General features: G+C 43.1%; 1 protein-coding gene across 1 annotated transcript in view; it reads right to left on the bottom strand.

The window, feature by feature from the left end:
* Nucleotides 1–6693: 6693 nt before the first annotated feature.
* Nucleotides 6694–20446, bottom strand: part of SMAD6 (SMAD family member 6) — a 44179-nt gene continuing 30426 nt past the window's right edge. The window contains exon 5 of the mRNA XM_029283332.1: nt 6694–7238. Coding sequence (XP_029139165.1) covers nt 6694–7238 — 545 coding nt within the window. The remainder of the gene's footprint in view (nt 7239–20446) is intronic.

The following is a 20446-nucleotide window of genomic DNA, read 5'->3' as shown; positions in this document are numbered from 1 at the left end:
AGAAAGAGAAAGAGAAAAAGAAAAAGAAAGAAAGAAACTATAATGGGGTGAAAGCATTTCTTGAGGGTATGTTTTGGCTTCCAATATGGAACCCATTAGTGGTGAAATCGGCTTCTTCCATATGCACCCGGGTTCCAATTGTGCTTTTCACTGGCGTTTCACACACAGAAGAAAGCTTTGTTGGATTTCGCTCCCCTGTGCTAGTATCTCTTACCCACAGGAAATTAAATAAAGTCGCCTTTTCAAATGGCTGTCAAAACAAGCAAGGCTGCCGCTGCACTTTCCATGATTTCACTTCTTAAATCCTTATCTTTGATCTAATTTAATCCAGAGTCAGAGCTCTCCAGGCAGATGAACCTGATGTGGAGCTGTAAACCTGAATGATGAACTTGAGTTGATGGAACTTGTGGGTGGTTTTATTCCATAGTATCTCTGCTTTTATGTAAGGTCAGGGAAACACTTATAGAACAGAAAAGTTGCCCATGAAATGGGAGATGCATAGAACATAGAATAGCAAAAGACCATTGTGCTTTGTTGCTCCTGCAAGAGGTTAAATCTATAGGCAATGGGGCCCTGGTGAATTTGAGAGCTGGGAAGTGGGCCACACAGTTGCATTCGGAAGGGGGTGTTTCCTATCCTTCTACTTATAGCATGCAGAGGCTCAGAATACTACAAAAGACAGATTGTCTTCAGAGCAATGCACTGTTTGCTTTGGGTGCTAAAGAGTTGGAAGGGACCCTGGAGGTCTTCTAGTCCAACCCTCTGCTCAAGCAAGTGACCCTATACCATTCCGGCAAATGGTTGTCCCGTCTCTTCTTGAAAGCCTCCAGTGATGGGGCACCCACAACTGGTCTCTTTGAATGGCCTTTGAATTGAGTGGCCAGCATCAGACTTCCAGGGGCTAAATTCTGTAAGTTCACAAAATGTTTGATAAAGAGGGCACTTCTCTGGGGAATCCTCAGCTTTCTACCAAACTGCCCAAATTTAAGATTTGCCCCAATAAAAGACAACCTCAGGACACCCTCATAGAACACACTGACTCTTTTGATGGGTTCCCGAAGCTCAAAGACAGAAACAAACAAAGAAAACACAATATGACCATCTGCTGAAACAAGGACTGGATTCCTACCACACCCTGAATCGCAAACCATCCAATCTCCAAGTGTGAACTGACCCAGTGGAGACTCCTGGGCATCTCCAGGCATCCCTTCAGGTTTTAAGATGAAGGCTTGGTTTGGAAAGGAAGAGGCTGGATTTCGCAGGACCAGGCTGCAAAGATGGTCCTTCATTTGTTTCCCAAATCAAGTAAACATCAACCCATTGTTTAGAGAAGATGTGACTTTTCAGAGCAAAAGCAACATTTTGCTACAGGGAAAGATAATTGTTCTGCAACACTCACTTTGTATAAAAGCTGCATTTGAGAGGGATTGGAGAAAAAAAAGAAAAGGAGGATGGAGACAAATGGGTCCCCCCCCTTCCACCATTTGATAAATCCTGAAAGACTCAGAAAGACTCAAACATTCTGATCTACGACTTCATTGTTTGCCACACCAAAGCGGAGTTTTACAAGAGTATCAAATAACCCACAAATGCCACAAAGGACAGGATGTGCGTGTTTGCTAAAGAACAGCCCGAAAGGTTTCAGATGTCACATATTAACCAACTACAGCGGCTCAGCTCTTTGCAGTGAGCAAGCACAGAGGATTCCCAGCCCACCTCTTTGAAATGCAATTTTGAACAGTGCATGCTACGTACTAATCGGTCAACTGTAAAACTTTTTTCTTGCTTGCTACAGCCATGTATTTTGGCTGTAATAAACTTACCCCTCCATAACCACTCCCTCACCATCTTCACTTTTTAATGTCATATTTTACAAATACATCTTACCTAATGGAAGAGACTTTTTTTAAAAAAAGAAACCAGTTCTGAATAACATAATAACAGAATTGGAAGGGACTTTAAGTCTTAAAGTCTGGAAACCCCTGATCTGGAGTAATCATTGGAAAGAAGAACCCAAAGACACTGTCTACTCTTCTGGATCTCCTTGTGACCCTCCAGATGCTTTTTTGAAAGCTATTTGTGATTCAGGAAGCAATACTCAAGATTAAGTCCACTTTTCCCCCATGACTCGTCCAGCTCCTCAGTCATCTAGACTGGTGACCATCACTAGCCCAATGGCAATGTTTTTTTTTGAAGCCACTTCCATTTATTTAGAGATTTCTCTGTTGTTGTTGTTGTTGTTATTGTTGTTGTTGTTGTTGTTGTTGTTGTTATTATTATTATTATTATTATTATTATTATTATTATTATTATTATTATTATTATTATTATTATTATCTCCCAATTCCCTACAGGATTTGAAATAAGCTGTCACCTGTAAGAAAGGAAAGACCTGTTGAACCCAAGAGCAAGAGAAGGTCCACACACCTGAGCTTAAAAGAATGGAGGCTGAGCAGAAGCATCAGCAGAAATGTCTTCCTAGAAGAGAGGTGGATTTCTTCAGTTTTTAAAGGGAGCTTGATGGTCCTCTAAAAAGGATCGGTAGATTTCTGACTGAGCAGGAGTTGGAGTCCTGTCCCGGCCACAAAAGGAACCTCTGGCACAGAGCACATCTCCCCTTGCCCTATCCAAACTGTGGGCCTCCGGGGAGTGGTGGGAGCCCTCCCAGTGAGGACGACACATCCAAATTGGTTCAGTCTCCTTTGCCAGGGATTAGTTGGAAGTCTGCCTAAAATCATAAAACAGCTTTGTAAAAGGAAGAAGGGAGGGGACAGCACACTGCAAACCCTGGTGATGTCCTGGCTGAGGCTGGGCTCTTGTTTATCTCCCTCCACCATGCCCTGGATTCAGTTTTATTATTTAAATAGTACAAGGAACAAGAAAGACTTCAGTTCATGAATCCTGGGAGAAGCCAGCTTGGTTTTATATAAAGGCAAGGTTTTGCTGCTGCCACCTCTCTATCATTGGAGACATGTTCTTTTTAGTTAATCTATCAGCCTATTGGATGAATGTGGAAAAACCAGAAGTGCCTCGATTTACCTTCATCCCGAGTGAGGGGTCATTAGGCAAGCAGCCGAGTGGAAGACGCCTGTGTCTCCATTTATTATCACAAAACACATGCATTTGTAGGGAACACACACGCTAAAAAGAGATTGCTGAAGATGCATTTGATTATTGTTAAAAAAAAATCTTGGGTTCATAAAGGCACAGCTCTTAAGAATGCTTGTAATTTGTCCAAATGGGAGCTATGAAATAGTTGAGGTTGATTGTGTAATAGAGGGGCTGTTTTAATTTAACGGAATTCAGTACAACTGCAAGGCCATGTTTTTGTTTCATTTTATTTTATTTTTCAAAGCAATCTCAGGACAGAGGCAGCTTTTGGGGAGGGGAGAGCAAAACCCTGATGAGGCAGGATTCCTCAGAAGAGATTTGAGAAGATGCTGCAGCATCCGTGTGTGTGTGTGTGTGTGTGTGTGTGTGTTCTCCCGAGATGTGCAGCCAGGACCTGCGCCAGGCACAAGCAACCATATCCATATGTGTAGAACTTAAGCGTACTACTTTACCATATTCTGCCCTATCATGCAGGATTCTCCCCAGACTGCCAGCCTCCACCTGGGAACAGACAGATATGGTTCTATGGAGCTTAAAGAAGGTCAGGAGGGTTAACTCTGTTCTTGAGGCCACCCCCCTGCCTGGCAGGGGGTTTCCCAAATATTCTGGGAGGAAAGACAGAAGGGAAGCTGAGGAGAGCATCATAGTCAGAATGCAAAGCAGTGGGGAGGGACCTTTTTTTGAAGGGAGGGCGAGCTGCAAATAATAGAGCCAGCTACAAACCAGGCAGTTTGGTTCTTGTCAACACCTTCCATGAATAGATGCTGGAGCATCAATACAGAAAACCTCCACCTTGGGGGGGTACATGTCCACAGGTTGTGAGCAAAAAGGCACAATGGTGTAATCAAATCCACCTGCTTTGGTGCACAATGCACACTAGCTTTGATTGCACACTGTGGTTTCCTTGACTTGTCTGATCACAGACCTTGGATACCCTCCCCCTTTGTCTTAGGAGAGGGGAAGTCCCATTTCCGAGTCCATCGTTTTGAGAGAAAGGGCACATTCAGAGGGCACTCGCTGAAATGGAAGCCAAGGAAATGCATTCACACATAGGACCTCACAATGACTGTAGTTAGTCCCATAATGCCAGTTTAGCAGAATACAGTGGTGGCTTGGTACTCATCATTAACTGGTTCTTGAGTACTAAAAATGACGAGTACCAAACAAACCATGTGACTAACACGAGACCCTTTGTTTCAGTTAGAAAGAATAGTGAGGGAGCCAACACTGACAAATTCTAGCTTATGCTATAATTGATATGACATGACAGCAGTGTTCCAATATTTCAGGGGCTGCCACAAAAAAGAGGAGTCAAGCTATTCTCCAAAGCACCCAAAGGCAGGACAAGAAGCAACAGATGGAAACTCATCAAAGAGAGAAGCAACCTGGAACTAAGGAGAAATTTCCTGGCAGAACAATTAACCAGTGGAAAAGCTTGCCTCCAGAAGTTGTGAATGCTTCAACACTGGAAATTTTTAAGAAGAGACTGCACAACCATTTGTCTGAAATGGTATAGGGTTTCCTGCCTAAACGGAGTTGGACTAGAAGACCTCCAAAGTCCCTTCCAACTCTGTTATTCTGTTCTGTTCTGTTCTATTCTATTCTATTATGCATTGAGTACCAAACAAACGATGAGTACCAGGACATTTTCATCTCAAGCACCAAATTCAGTGACTTTCAAAGCAGTAGCGTACTGATATACACTGTATTTACAGCACCTCTCCTGTAAGTTGCTAAGGCTTTGCCCATTTTTACTCTGAATTTTTTCTTTTAATTATGAAGTTTAAAAGAATTGAATCAGGTGGGAAACTGGCAGGCACCAAGACAGCCATCTGTGGACTTTCTGGGCCTCCTGAGCATTAGGGACTTCTACCAACCTAAACCAACCTTGCTCAACCTAGTGCTCTCAAAATGTGTTGGATTACCCTTCCCATGTAATGGAGGGATCTTAGAGGCCATCTAATCAGCCTCCCTCACCTGTGCTTTCTAGTTGTAGTGGGACCACAATTTCCAGAATCTCCATGTTAATTGGGAATGGGGGCTCAACACATTTGAACCCTAGACTCTGCTTTCAAACTATTATTAAAGAAACAATTGCTGGAGTTGTTGTTTTGACTGTTAAACAACTTCCACAGTTAGGAAGCGTCTCCTGATGTTTTCCAACATCTGCTTCCTCACAAATACCATCCTGAACTTCAAGTCTGCTCCATCTTCCATCTGGGCATTTGATGACCACTACCTTCTTCATTCTTATCCTCAATTAAAGTATTCTTTGTGGCTTTGTCCCCGAGCTCCTAACATGCTCTAAAAAAAGATGGCACATAAAACCAAGATGGAACTTCCAAGGTAGAAAACATTTCACAAAACATTTAACTCCCACAATCTGAGCCACACAAGGCTTTGGCTTATGCCATTTTAAGCACGCTGGTTGCACTGTGGATGTCTAGATTTTTTCAGCCTGTATCATTGCCTCCGTGGACATCGCAAGTTCCCAGAAGGCAGATTCTGATGCCAGTTGGGAAAGAGGGAGGAAAAATCTTAACAAGAACCGCAGTTGCCCAGAACAATCAGTCAAAGCGATGAGAAGACTTCTTGCTGATGGACATGTTTAAACAGAGGTTGGATGTGCATTTTTTTTGTTTTAAATCTGACATGATTCTAAGCTTGAATAGGGCCTTTTGCTCAGAATATCTGTGTATTCTGTGTATTTTGAGAAATGCAAGGCCTTCTAAAGCAGGGGTCTCCACACTTGGCAACTTGAGGACTTCAACTCCCAGAATTCCTCAGCCAGTCAGGACTAATGATAGTTTTAAAGCAGAATTCTGAGAGTTGAAGTCTACAAGTCTTAAAAATTGCCAATTTTGGAGACCTCTGTTCTAAGGGAAACACAGATAGAGGAGATTCCTTTTACTTCATTCCAAGCCAACCCCAGAACTATATTTTCTTGAAGTTGTAAATAGTTCCTCTTCCAATTTTCTTTCTTTATTCAAAAAGTAATAAAAAACAGACAATGGGGACATTTATAAATGCAAATAGTTTATTATCAATGAGCAACTGGTACTAGCTTTTGGCCTGGATATTACTATTAAAAAAACTATACAGCCAAAATCCTGGCAATACTCCAATATTTGCTGTATATTTTTTCCATCCTTTTTTTTTTAAAAAAAACCTGTAGTACTGAAAGACTTTTAGCCAAAGTGCATTTTCCATTTTTTTGTCCATATACACATTGCACCGTACATAAATAATGACACTGTAAAAATGACTCCATAGTTACAAGTATTATATATATTTTCATATATATATATATATATATATATATATATATATACACACACACACACACACACACACATACATACACACATATATACGTATACATATACGTATGCATATATATATGTGTATATACACACATATATATATATACACAGACATATATATATACATATATATACATATATATACACATATACATACATACATACACGCACACACACACATATATATATATAAACTTTATATTAAATCTAGGTAGATGATATTTGGGGTCCTCGGGCTTCGTTCCTCAGCATCCAACAGCTATCTGTTGTTTGTGTTGAGCAAAATTTCTAGCCAGCAGGGACAGGAGGTGATAAACTGCCTGGAGTAGCAGGGCCCCCAGCCTTTTGCAAAGCTGATCCGGACACTATTCGGGTCATAGGGCCCATCTGGATACTCTAAGTCAGTGACATGCTTCAAGAGACAGGACTTCTCGTAGTCAAAGGCCTTGATCGAATATCCAGGCATCACTTTGTGCACGATTAAGGTTCGACAGTTGGGGATGTCTAGGGTTGGGGAATTGACAAAGATTGGGTGTTCACTTCGGTTGTAAGCCCACACGCCATCTGCTTCTTTGCTGAGCAAAATCCCATATCCGATTTTGTTCCGAGTCCTCTGGACTGTTTCATTTCTGTTCTGCAGGCTGAGCTGTCCGAGGCAGAAGCCGTTTCCTTGAGGTAGGTCATAAAAGATACTGACAGACTGTTCGTACACTGTGTAGAGGCGGCCCACGCGTGTCCGATGCTCCCAGTAGGCGACGCTGCACCAGTGACTGTGCTTCACAGCATCAGGCGACATGCTGGCCTCTGGAAAGAGAAGAAGGACAGGTCAGGTCAGCCCAAAGGAAAAGAAGTTTTGAACCAACATGGTTGCTCAAGGCCTAGCTGTCAGAACGGTCCCCTCACTGCCAGTCTGCCATGAACCCCGGGGGAAGTTGGAGGGGAGGGCGCAAGGCCTGAGGGAAAATGAAGGAAGACTTCAAGGTCGTTTCCCTGGGAGAAGAATACCAACAGGTATAGCGACTGTTTCCAAAACATCTCTTGGGCAATGAGAGACAGAAAATGGGAAGGGACAAAGGGAGGAAAGTTAACTGGCAAAAATCTGGCACCAACTCTCAGTTCTGCTCTTACACTGCTATAATTCAGTTGACTTCTAGTAAACTATACCTTTCTCAACAAATGAAGTTAAGGATAATTTTTACCTAGAAGCCCAAGCTGAGGCAGATCTGACATTAGCCAAGTGGCCCCTTCCACAGCTGTCCATGAACATATCAGCATACAAAAGCATTATTCAGCTTTATTCAGGATTTACCTAGCTGCATGATGGACCTTGCTGACCACCAGTCAAGTATGGAGGCTTGGAGGGAAGGGATATTAGTGCTTGCCCTTTCCTTCCAGAACCCACAACTTCCAAGAAATAGACTGAGCAATAACCCAGAGGAAAGGGTTGGCCTGGAAGCCTCTGGAAGTTTCTATGCCTGGGAATCTCAATCCTGATGAAACAGCATCTTTCCAAGCAAGTAAACCAGAAAACCTAGCAGGCTCTTTTCCAACAACAAGAAAGAAGCAGTGGAGAATTCTAAAGATGACCACTGACTAAATAAATTCTTCATCAAGGCAACCCCTCTCTCCCTTCAACTCCACTCCAGCTTTTTTGCAGGACTGTTTCTGCTAAGTTGTGATTTTTGCATTTGAGCCCTATGCTCAGCCACCTTTGTCCTTTCCATCACCCAGATCATTTATTCCCTAGCTAAAGGAATAAATAAATAAAGTCCTGATCCTCGTGGATGAGCAAGGAAATCGTGCCACAAAATGCCTCCCTGTTTTCTGCAGCCTGGAGGCCTTGCGAAGGAGACAGGAGCAGCTGGCCAGGCCCGGGCTGGGCCTGTGGAAATTTTGTGCTGCTCACCAACCGCAACGCCCAGGCCTGAGCACCCTTTTTCTGACACTGCCCTGAACTTCTTGGCTAGGAACTCACTCCGCGCCACAGACTACCTTCAGAAGCGAAGTTGGGGGGGGGAGGGACAAAATATTCTACAGGAAGTCCTTGACTTACAACAGTTCATTTAGTGACCATTCAAAGTTACAACAGCACTGAAAAAGTCTGACCGTTTTTCATACAACCATTGCAGTATCCTGGGGCCATGTGAGCCCCTTTTGCGAGTCAATGTAAAGTCAAGTAAAGTCAATGGGGAAGCCAGATTCACTTAACAAGTGTTACTAACAACTTCAGTGATTCACTTAACAGTGGCAAGAAAGGTCGTAAAATGGGGCAAAATTCATTTAACAACCATCTCACTTAGCAACAAAAATTTTGGGTTCAATGATGGTCATAAGTTGAGCATTACTTGTATTTTGTTATACTATGTTCTATAATTGAAATGAAATAACAATGAAAAAAATTGAAACCAACTCTACAACGAACCTGGCTGCAGCCATTTTCTTTGATCTAAGTTGCCACAAGATTGGGAGGGGGATGGAGGATTTCTACTAGTCTAAACTTTTTACTGTCCTGAAGGAAACAAGGCCATTTCTGTCAATTAGACGGGGGCTGGAGCATTTAGTTAGAAAGCCCGCCAAAGGAACGTAGCAAATTGCATGGCACTGGGGTAGGAAGTTTAACTTTGTAATATTAGAATAGAATAGAGCTGGAAGGGACCTTGGAGGTCTTCTAGTCCAGCCCCCTGCTCAAGTAGGAGAGCCTATACCATCTCAGACAGGTGAATATCCAGTCTCTTCTTAAAAACCTCCAGTGATGGAGCACCCACGATTTCTGGGGATAAGCTGTTCCACTGGTTGATTATCCTCACTGTCAGGAAGTTTCTCCTTAATTCCAGGTTACTTCTCTCCTTGATCAGTTTCCAACCATTGTTTCTCATCCTTCCCTCTGGTGCTTTGGTGAACAACTGGTTCCCTCTGCCTTGTGGCAGCCCCTCAGATACTGGAAAACTGCTATCATGTCTCCCCTATTTCTTCTTTTCTTTAGACTAGCCAAACCCAAGTCCCGTAGCCGTTCTCCGTATGCTTATTGTTGCTCTCTGAAGGAAACTTCAGACTGGGTTTCACTTTTGACCATGCCAATACTATATAACCAATAAACATGTTCTCCGAGGAAATCTCAAGCCTTGGAGTTCTGATTTGTTTGGTCTTGTCTGTCAGAACCTTGACAAAGTGGGTGAATACAACATTACTCAGACTAATTATAAACAATGGCATAGCAGCCACTGTCATCCGTTGGAATCTGTACAAAAAATATTGTTGGTTTTCCAAATTTAGGACAAACAAAAATTGAGAAAGTTGTTGAAAATGAGGTTATGGAATTTTTGCAAACAAAATGATTAGGATCTAGAACATCATATACCAAATAATGCCGTAATTGGAAGGAAAAGAGCATTTTTTGCAGATATGGCAGATTTGAAGATTAAAAAAAAGATTGAAATGGATGGATTATGGAAAAGTCACCCCTGTAGTGATTGATACATTAGGTGGAATAACAGATTACACAAATTTTTGCAAAGAGTAAAGGTTTTTACAAACCAATAAGACCTTTCTGGCTGTAATCTCTCACAATGATATTTGGATAATTTCTAGGTTCCTGGCTGGAATCTGAATTTCCAAAGAGATTCCCTTCATCCTGTGTTAACTTTTTGATGAATAAAAAACAAGGTCAAACAGAGCGTGTCTCCTCTTGGCTGTTTAATTCTTGCTTAAACCAGAATCTAAGATGTGTTGACCTTTTCATTTCACCTTTATCTGGAACCCTTCAAACCTGAACAGCCCAGAGACAGAACCCCACTTTCTTCTGTGCCTTTTTTTTTGGAGGGAGGGCACATGAAAATACTTTCTAGCAGCCCCAAAGTTGTTTAAGAGATGCCATCTTTAAATAACTAAGCAAATGGAGCATTAGAAGGTTGTCCCTTTGCTCCTATCTGCAGTCTGCATGCCATGACTAGTTTCCCCATCTCTGGCTGGACTTCCCCCCCCCCCAGGTCTTGTGGAACATCAGCCAAGCATTCTTGGTTTGTGGGAAAACCCTGAACCTGGCTCAGAGCTTCCCAACAACATATCTCAAGACTTCGCCCTTCTGACCTTATACCTTGATGCCATCAAGTCCAATTAACTTTGAAGTCAAGCTGATACCATCATTTTGCTTGAGAGAGCAGCTTGACTCACTGGATTTCAAAAACAGAGGCCTACTTTCTCTCTCCCACTCCCCCCCCCTTTCATTCTCAAATTTCACTGGCAGGAAAAACAGACTTGCCCAGGGAACCAACTCTAAACTGCTGTTGTTTTGCTAAAGATTAACTTGAGTTGTAACTCTAGTTTTCAAAGGAGAAAAAAGGAGGAGGGAAGAAATAACGCCCTCTTCTCCCCCAGGCAAAACCTTGGACCAAGAATTTTGTTTGGACCAAAAAAAACAAAAAAAAACAAAACCCCAAATGAGTTTAGGCTACTTTAACCATTCAAAAGCATGCTTGTGAGAATGCTCAAGATTAACAGCCACAGGGAAAAAGTGCCTGTGTGAATTGTTCTTCTGCAATTTGTCTCCTTGTATTATCAAATTGGCTGATGAGTTGATAAACCATGTTCTCCTGAACCTTGAGGTTTCAACCTCAGGTCTACTAAAGTACTTGTGTCCAAACAAATTGTGCCACCTGCCACACAGTTCCTTTAAAAACTAAGTTGGGAGGAGCATGAGGGCTTGGCCTGAAAACAGCAGCCCTAAATTAATCATCATCAAACCAAGGAATAAGATATGAGGAGTTTCTGAACTGAGAAGGTTTAGGGAAACATGGGCAGGTTCAGAGGAGCCACTCAGTAAATAAAGCAAGGGCAAAAGATGAACTTACTTGGAAGGCCCTGAGAAGGGACAGGAACCTACATCCTTAAATGAGATTGCTGCCTCTTTGACAAGGTTGAGGCTCTTGCAAGTAACCCTTCCAGCTCATCTTCCAGGTTTATATTCGATTCTGGCAATCACCCATCGACTGATACCAGATCGAATGATCTTAGAGGTATTTCCTGGATGTTGTGATTCTGAGCATTTGGACATTTGGGTGGCAATATATATATTTGCATTTAAAAACAAAACACTATCAGAATGCTGCTGGCACATTAATCTTACTATAGATGTTTGTGGGATCTAAATGTAATAAAGTATTCATTCTTGGTGATAGGAAACAAAAAAACATTTTGAGGTTTCCCAAACTCCCGAGACTTGGCATTCGGCCTTGGTTCTGAAGGAAAGGTTCAAAAACTCAAAGGGTTACTGAAATGCCAGATTTTGTGGTGGAAGAAACAGTTCCTGCTGAAAGCCAGTCAAGAAAAACAGCATTAATTGGAGGAAAGGTGGAAAGGAAAGACTGAACAACTCAAGGCCTGGCTCATTCTCCAGAGTCATGGAAAAACTCTGTGCTTGGACTCAGCTGGACTCAAAAGAACAACAAAATGGTTCCTGATGCATCCAAATTCCACTGCCATTTTCCTCTGAAAAACAGAAATGGCTCCAAAGACATTTGACAGTGGCGAACAAAATTTAGAACATAGAATATCAGAGTTGGAAGGGACCTTGGAGGTCTTCTAGTCCAACCCCCCGCTCAAGCAGGAAACCCTATTCCATTTCAGACAAGTGGCTGTCCAGTCTCTTCTTAAAAGCCTCCAGTGATGGAGCGTCCACAACTTCTGAAGGCAAAAGCCATTCCACTGGTTGATTGTTCTCACTGACAGGCAATTTCTCCTTGATTCTAGGTAGCTTCTCTCCTTGATTAGTTTCCCTCCGTTGCTTCTTGTCCTGCCTTCTGGTGCTTTGGCTGGCAGCCCCTCAAATACTGCAACACTGCTATCATGTCACCCAGTTTTGTTCCTAATTCTTCTACATTTCTGTGGAGCTTCCAAACCTTGTTAGATTAACTGGAACCCCTTGACAGGCTTTTTGCATCAAACAGAAAAGAATACAGGAATTCCTCGACTTACAACAGTTCATTTATTGACCATGACGGTTGCAGTGTCCCAGGATCATGCGATCACATTTTGTGGAAATGCACCTTATTACGTTTTGAAAAGCTCACATTTTAGAGGAAAGCCTGGGCAGGCCTGAAAATGCCGCCCTTCAGCATTCTGTCCACAATCCTTGAGGATGCCGTGTTGTGATCATCTCTCCTTCAGGGTCAAACAAGTTTTTACTTCCTTAAAAGAAGCAGGTATTAAGACCTCTACTGAAAAAGGTTTCTTTGGGAGATCTTTTAATTATGGGCCAGCCTCAAATATTCCATTCTTGGGGAAAAGGAGCAAGAAAACAATGGCCTCCCGGCTCCAGATTCACCTGGATGAAGCTAACTTTCCCAATCCATTTCAATCATGGTATGGTCTAAAACACAGCACTGGAGTCCCTCCGGATTTTACATTGCCAATGTTTCAAACCCTTCAAGCCAGCACTGTCTGAAGACATTTCCGCGGTCATGTGGCCAGCAGGACATCGCAGTGCGCTGTTACCTTCCCACTGAAGTGGTACCTATTTATCTACTTGCATTTGCATGCTTTCGAACTGCTAGGTGGGCAGGATCTGGGGATGGGAACTCAACCCATCATGTGATCCCCAGGTCTCCAACCTGGGCTGCCGGCTTTCTAGCCAACAAGCCCAGTGTCTTAACTGCTGAGCCACTACGCTGCCCTCCACTTTTTAAACTAGGAGTTAGGTGAAGGGAATGTAGCCTCCTAAAACTTGCAAGAGCACTTGGCCACTTTCAGTATGATTGGCTTTGATACTCTTTGGGACTGTGATGGATTTGGGCCTTGAAAGGTCTGTTTTGCCCAAAGGTGGGTGTGGGGGACAATAGGCTGTTGACCTTTTGTGTCTATTAAGACTCTGTCTCCTACACTATTTAACATCTACATCAGGGTTGTCCAATCTTGGCAACTTTAAGACCTTTGGACTTCAGCTCCCAGAATTGAACTGAAGAAGCTTCTTGGATGAGAAGTGAAGCATTTAAAAAAAAAACACTAAGAAAGTCCAATTGCTTTTTGGAAAAACACATTTGGGACAACCATGACTTGGATGATTGAGAATCTCCATAGACATTCTTAAAGAGGCACATTTAATCCCCACTTTGCTACATTTTTGAAAGCTGGAAATTGCCAAGTTTTTAATGGCTAATTTATTGATTGATATTTCATTCTAGTTTTGATTTAATTGTACCAATTTTATGATGCTCTGTTTTCTCCATTTTTAATAGCTATAAGCCCTCTTGAGTGTTGGAATAAAGAACTGGGATATATATAATCCATCCATCCATCTGGAGCCTACACTGATCTCAGGGCTCAAGTATCCCTTTTGCACTTGATCAACTATTTACAGAATATTGTTGGATTTCTTTACTACAGCAAATACCCAATTTTGCATGGTTTTCCTTATTCCATCCACACTTTTGGCAGTTAATGTTCCACTGACTTGGCCAGGATTAAGCATTCAGAGGTGGGGAAAATGAGAGAATATTACAAGCAAAAGGCTTCAGCTGAATCCTGGTAAGACCGAATGGCTATGGGTGCATGGATCCAAGATTTTAACATCTTTAGTTCTGGATGGGGTTGCACTGCCCCAGACAAACTGGATGCACAACTTGGGGGGTTCTCCTAACTCCTGTTTGAAGGGTAGGTAGCCATTGTGGCTAGGAGAGCCTTTGTGCAACTTTGTGACGTGTACCAGTTGTGCCCTTTCCTGGATCCTGAGTCCCTGCCCTTAGTCATTCATGCCTGATACTGTCCCATCCCAATGGAACTGCTGTGCCCCACTCGCTCTGGCAAAAGGGCATGCTGCAGATCCCATCAGACAAATTTTTTTTTAATGTTTTAGTGTTTTTGCATTTTGGCTTGTGCAATGTTATGAATTGCCCAGGATCACTTGATAGTGAAACAGGCAGCATATAAATGTAATAAATAAATAACAGAATAATGGAGTTGGAAGGGACCTTGGAGGTCTTCTAGTCCAATCCCCTGCTCAAGCAGGAGACCCTACACCATTCGAGACAAGTGACTGTCCAGTCTCTTCTTAAAAGCCCCCAGTGATGGAGCACCCACAACTTCTGAAGGCAAGCCATTCCACTGGTTAATTACGTGAAATACAAGAAATGAAAACCCCAACCAAATTTTTCATTACCCTACCTCAACCAATAATAACACAGCCTCCCCCTTTCTGGTATCTTCCAGAGATTCTGGAGGATGGTCTGCACTACTCTCAGAACAGAACAGAACAGAACATTAGAACAGAGTAACAGAGTTAGAAGGGACTCCAAGATTGCGAGTCGAGACCCTGAGACTCAGAGTTGGAAGTGTTGGCGATGCTGTTTGGGCACAACAGCAGCTGTAGCCCAGCACATCTGGCCACTGCTGCATTATGGGAGGTTTTGTCAGCCCGCTTCAGATTCACTCAGCCTCAACTTACTTCCATCCCATCTCCTAAGGACGAACAAGGTTGGTGCTGCCCTCTTATCCAAAGTCATGCCAGCAGCACCATAACTGGAGGTTTTCTCTGTAAATGTCCAGGTTTGAGAGCAATTAAAGGCTTTGCTGTATGCTTTACCACTTCCCCATTTTCTAAAGCACATAAGATATATAGGCATGGGGCTATGCACGTGCAAATGGTCTCAGTTTTAAAGAGCTGATCCCCCCCCCTCCTAAAAGAGAGGTGAAAACTTGCTTGGCTTTGTGATAAAAGGCAAAAAAATCCCAATGTTCATCTGCTTTCCTGGAAATGTTTCTAGAAGTCCATTTTATCCATTCATGTTTTAGGGCCCTTTAGAGTAGAGTGAATGCTGTTTGTTTTACCCAGATTCTCTCCTTCTGAAAAGCACATACATTCAGCTAGGTGTTTCTATCGAAGTGAAAGTCAACAGCCTGATTTGACCACAACTACACAGTGTGGTGAAATAGAAGGAATTGAATAAATCAGGGTTAAACAAAGAACTAGGTCTGTGACTATGGAGCGTGTTTGAGCAAACGTGGGAATTCATGCCTGGCGAGATCTCCAGAAGAAGATGGGTTAGCAAGTAGAGCTTTGGAGTGATCAGGCTTTTGACTTCTGTGCCTTGCAGGGTTGTTTTTGTGTTTGTGTGTGTGTCCAATCCTCAGGAAAACTCCACAAGTAATTCCACAGATCCTTTTTGCACAAAGAATATTTCTCCATTCGACGACCTCAAGTGCTGGTTTTGGAATGCAGCAAATATCTATAATGATCGCTGGGCCGTATTTCTGTCTTTTACCCACCAGGAGAGAAAAGGGACAGAAGCATTTGGAGGTTTCATTTCTGATTAAAAAGAGGGGAACTTCTGTTGCCAAATAGGGGCTTGCTTTCAGGGGTTTGCCATCATCTTGCCAATACTTTATCGATAAATCCATTTATCCTGCTCCTTTCTTCCTTGCTCTTTCTACAGACAGCTCATGAATATTCAATGACTTCCAAAAGAGCTTCATGGTGACCAATCACAATCTTAGGAAAGAGGCTTGCTAACGTGATTACCCTTTTATCTTCATCCAGCAGCTACGAGACCGTGTCTTTTGGAACAAAAGTGGCCCAATATGGAACAAGTTAAAATTCCCTTGCAGAAACTGCTACCCAGAAGGGAGGGAAATAGCCATCCCAGCTCCAGTGCATCCTGGCCCAGAAAGACCCTGAATCGCTTTTGTTGAGCTGGCATGCTTAAAAGTTCCTTAGGCTTACAAGCTGCAGCTGGAATGCATCAGGTAAAATAGAGCTAGCCCAACCCCTGGAGTGCCCATTGCATTAAAAACCTCCAATGGAGCGTGAGTGGATTATCTGGTGATGGAAACCAACATGCTCCCCCCTTCAAACTCTTCCCTCCTGCACTATTTCACTACCGCAAGGTGAGACTGGCGGGTCCCAGAGTAAATGATCCATGACACACCAATCCATGACACGCCACCCCAGCTGGGGGCAAGGCTGGAGTTGCGTTTTCACAGCCTCAATCTGCTTGTTTGTACAGGCCAGCTCTTCAGACGCATACCTTCAGAGTTAAGTCATTCCAGGCAGCAGCCATAAGCTCACTTTTCTTCCCCGCCCCTTCTTTCAAGACCCTTCCTCACATTTTTAAAAGGTTGCCTGGAATGGAGAGGAAAAACACAGGCACATCTTTGCGTGTGGCAGGCTCTTCAGCGGTGCCTGTGGTTAGCAGGAGGGCACCTCTAAAGCAGGGATTTGGAGGTCAATGGGGCTTGAGAAGGTCCTTTCTTGGTGAAACAGCCAAGGAACTGCCAAGAAGCCACAGGGAGCATTTCTTTGGGCAGCAGGCACATTCCAACCTATATGATGATGATGATGATGATGATGATGATGATGATGATGATGATGATGATGATGATGATGATGATGATGATGATGGATGTGGGACTACGGATGTGGTATTAGGGCTGCTGGCTCTAAACGTCTCAAAGATGAGCATCAAGTTAAGGAGAATCAAACAGCCTCACTGTGCAATCTTGGCCTCCTTCACCATTTGCCATGAAAGCTTCCTGAGCAATCACCCCCAACTGGAAGACTTCCAGAAATGTTGGGATGGCATTTCTGCAGTTCCCAGGATGTCCTGCCAGCATGCCTGCGGAGGGGGAATTCTGGGAAGAGAAGTTCTAACACATCTGGAAGGCACCAGTTTATGGAAGGTTATCTACATAGCTCCAGGATGACTAATAGCAGCACACATTATATCGCAGCCTCAAATCGCTGGTCTAGCTTGTGTCATGCAGAAAACTTTCTGATTCTGTAACCGCTAACTCAGCACAACCAAGCAAAGGTTTTCATAAAGTCCCAAGAGACCCACCATAATAAATCAACTCATTTCAAAACAGCCTCTCTTGCCCCATCAGGCCAACTTTATCTCCTTGCTCCTGGAAGACCCAGGGCAAGCTGCCAGCAGTGTTGCTGTTGCTGTTATTAATTGGTTCTGTGGATGCAAATACATTTCCAGCTTAGCTGTCTGTCCAGAACTTACTATTGTAGTTTGTGGCACATTCAGCCAGATGATTGCATTTTTATCAACCTATCGAGTCTTCCCAAGGACCTGGGAAGTTTGATGGTGTGAAAGGTATCACTGCAGGATGTCACATGTTCCAAAGATGTTCCTTTTGCAATTGACCGATGGGGTTTTTGTCATTGCTGATGGTGTTCAAATGATGCTCCAGATGTTTTTGGATTGCACCCAAAGCATCTATTATTATTGGTACTATCTTTGTTTTTATTATTATTATTATTAATAATAGAACTTATATGACAATCTTTCATCTCCATCAATTTTCCCCAGCTCTGGGTATGCTTCCAGAGATGCAGGTGTCACCTGCTGGCATTCAGGACTCAAGTTGGACTTTCCCAACTTGGCTATTCTCCAGACAAGTGGATTGAGAATAGCCACGTTGGGAAAGGTTGGTATGTATAAGGGGAGCTTCTCATAAACTTCACTGAGATGAGCAAATGAGACAACTATCATATTTTATTATTCTTCCTTACTAGAATGAAAGTTGGAGTTTCAAGTAACTGGGAACCAGTTACTAGCATATCTCCTATGTGACACACAGTTGATAACCTCAGTCTTCCTCAACTTAACACCATTCGAATGAGACAGGCTACATCTTCATAATCTCCAGCAACCCAGCTAATGACCATCCAGACAGCAACAGGTTGAAGGAGATTGACCAAGATAACATGGAGGATTAGAATGTGGCCAAGACAATGTGAGAGGAGCAAATCCCTTCTAGATCACGAATGGATGTCCACAACCAGGCCAGAAAGAGGCTACAGACATGGCAGAGCAAATATTCCGGTCAGCATAGAAGGCCAAACTACAGAGGTCAAGTGCCTAAATTCTTGACTGGAACTTCTTTCCAAAGTTTCCATCCCAGAATTGTGATAAGCAGACAGTTTGATAAAGATCTGGGCAATGCTTGATCTCTGTAATCCCAGGTCCCAAGAGAACACCACAAGAAATGGGCAAGGAGCAGCTCCAAATAAAGTAAGCCTCGGGGCACTGAAACCAGAGTCAGAGAATAACAAAGAAAGAAAAGGATACCTGATCTGTTTTGTTGTAGGAATCCTGTGAAGGATCCCAGCAAAGGCACATGCTGGAAGTTCTGTTTACTACAGTTTATTTTTGTAAGGTTTCTGACTGTGTTTTGGAGAGGGAAGGAGAGGGAAGATGCCTCCAAGGGTCCCCTCCCCGCCTCCCGCTGAAGGAGAAGACCAAGTGAACTGCTGGCTGCTAAGATTGTGTGCAACAAACAGGAACAGGATCCCCCCACTTTCTTTCTTCCTTCCCTGAAGGGCTCTGCTCATTTTTGATGAAAAATAAGAAAAATAAGATCCATACTTGGGTTAAATCAACATCTGCCAAAGATATCCCCACTGAACAAAATAGCAGGATTTCATTAAGTCAATTGCAACTTAGCAAAAATTCTGAAAAGAAAAAGGGGAAGCCGTAGTCAGGCCTGTAATTTAAGCCTTGTTTTAGGAGCAGCAGCCTGAATGCAACAGACTGCAATTCCATGACTTTTATTTTTATTTTTTTAAAAACCATGCCCTGGCTCCTGCTACCCCATTCAGAGAACCACAAGGTTTGCAGGTAATTACAACATTCAAAGACTTCTCCTGCTGGGGGAAAAAAGAGAGGGAGGAGGGGAAAAAATCTTTTCAGAAGCCTCCACAATAATTTAATGTGCAAAGCAACTAGGTTTTAGGAGAAAAGCAGGCAGAGCCTGAAGGTGGAGTCAAGAGAGGACTCAACCTAGAATCCTTACATATCCACAAACACTCCAAGTCCAGCCCCTACTGAATCAGAATCAGAATAGAGCTGGAAGGGACCTTGGAGGTTTTCTAGTCCAGCCCCCTGCTCAAGCAGGATATCATATACCATTTCAGACAAGTGACTATCCAGTCTCTTCTTAAGAACCTCCTGTGATGAATTCCGTTAACTCTTGTTGACCTTTAGTTGACTAGATTCTTGTCTGTAGGCTTGAAGAATAAATCACTAATCCTGATTCTTCCGGTCTGACACAGACTTGGAAGTGCCAATGTAGGCAAAAGAAGGGGGGGAACTGCCAGAACAGTTGCTCGAGGCAGGTATAGTCCACTTGGCCAGGCAGGCTCCTAAGTCCTGCTCCAATTACTTCCTTCCAATCCCAGGTCAAGCAAAATCCACTTGCTTCAAGCTCAGCTGGATAAGGCTTTCCATCATCCCCTGGGTCGTACCCAGAAGACAAAAGGTTCTGAATGCAGGGAAGGAAATGCGGCAGCCAACATGGGGACTGGCTTCCTGCAACTTCCCTGGCATTTAAGTTTCCAGGGCAGCGTTTCTCAACCTTAGGGACTTTAAGATGTGTGGACCTCAATTCCCAGAATTCTCCAACCATGCACTGTCTCTTGTAGAGAAATCCATGCGCTTTGAAGAAACATCACAAGAACTCTCTGGGTGCTTCCATGTGTGCAGAACAAACTGGCACCACAAAGGAGGAAGAAAAGATACAACACCAGCCTTTCTGACACTCAGCCAAGAGCTTCATTCACCTATTCAGTGGTCAGCAGCCCCTTGTCCAACCGATGCATTTGATTAAAAAGCATGAACTTGCAGTTCAGGAAAGTCATACTTCCTTTCAATTAAATTAGTTAGTTGGAAAGGGGGCTATCAAACCCTCTCTGATGTTTGGCTACCATAAATTGACACACTTCTCCTTTTACAATGCCTGAGAATCTCGCCCATCTCTCCACACCCCACCAGCCCCCCAAGAAGTGGATGAATCAGAATGACAACGTATTCCAGACCCCGTAAAAACAGGGGAAGGGGAGGACTTCTGTCAGATGCTATATAAAAATATAATCCACTCAGATTAGATCAGTGTTCTTCAACCTTAGCAACTTGAAAATGTGGGTGGACTTCAACTCCCAGAATTCCTTATCCAGCACTCCGGGAGCTGGAGAATTCTGGGAGTTGACGTCTAAACACCTCAAAGTTGTTGAGGTTGAT

This window comes from Protobothrops mucrosquamatus, unplaced genomic scaffold, assembly GCF_001527695.2.
Source record: "Protobothrops mucrosquamatus isolate PMUCROS unplaced genomic scaffold, P.Mucros_1.0 scaffold56, whole genome shotgun sequence".
Taxonomy (NCBI): domain Eukaryota; kingdom Metazoa; phylum Chordata; class Lepidosauria; order Squamata; family Viperidae; genus Protobothrops; species Protobothrops mucrosquamatus.
Note: the sequence above shows the minus strand (reverse complement) of the source record. Positions and strands in the feature narration are given on the sequence as shown.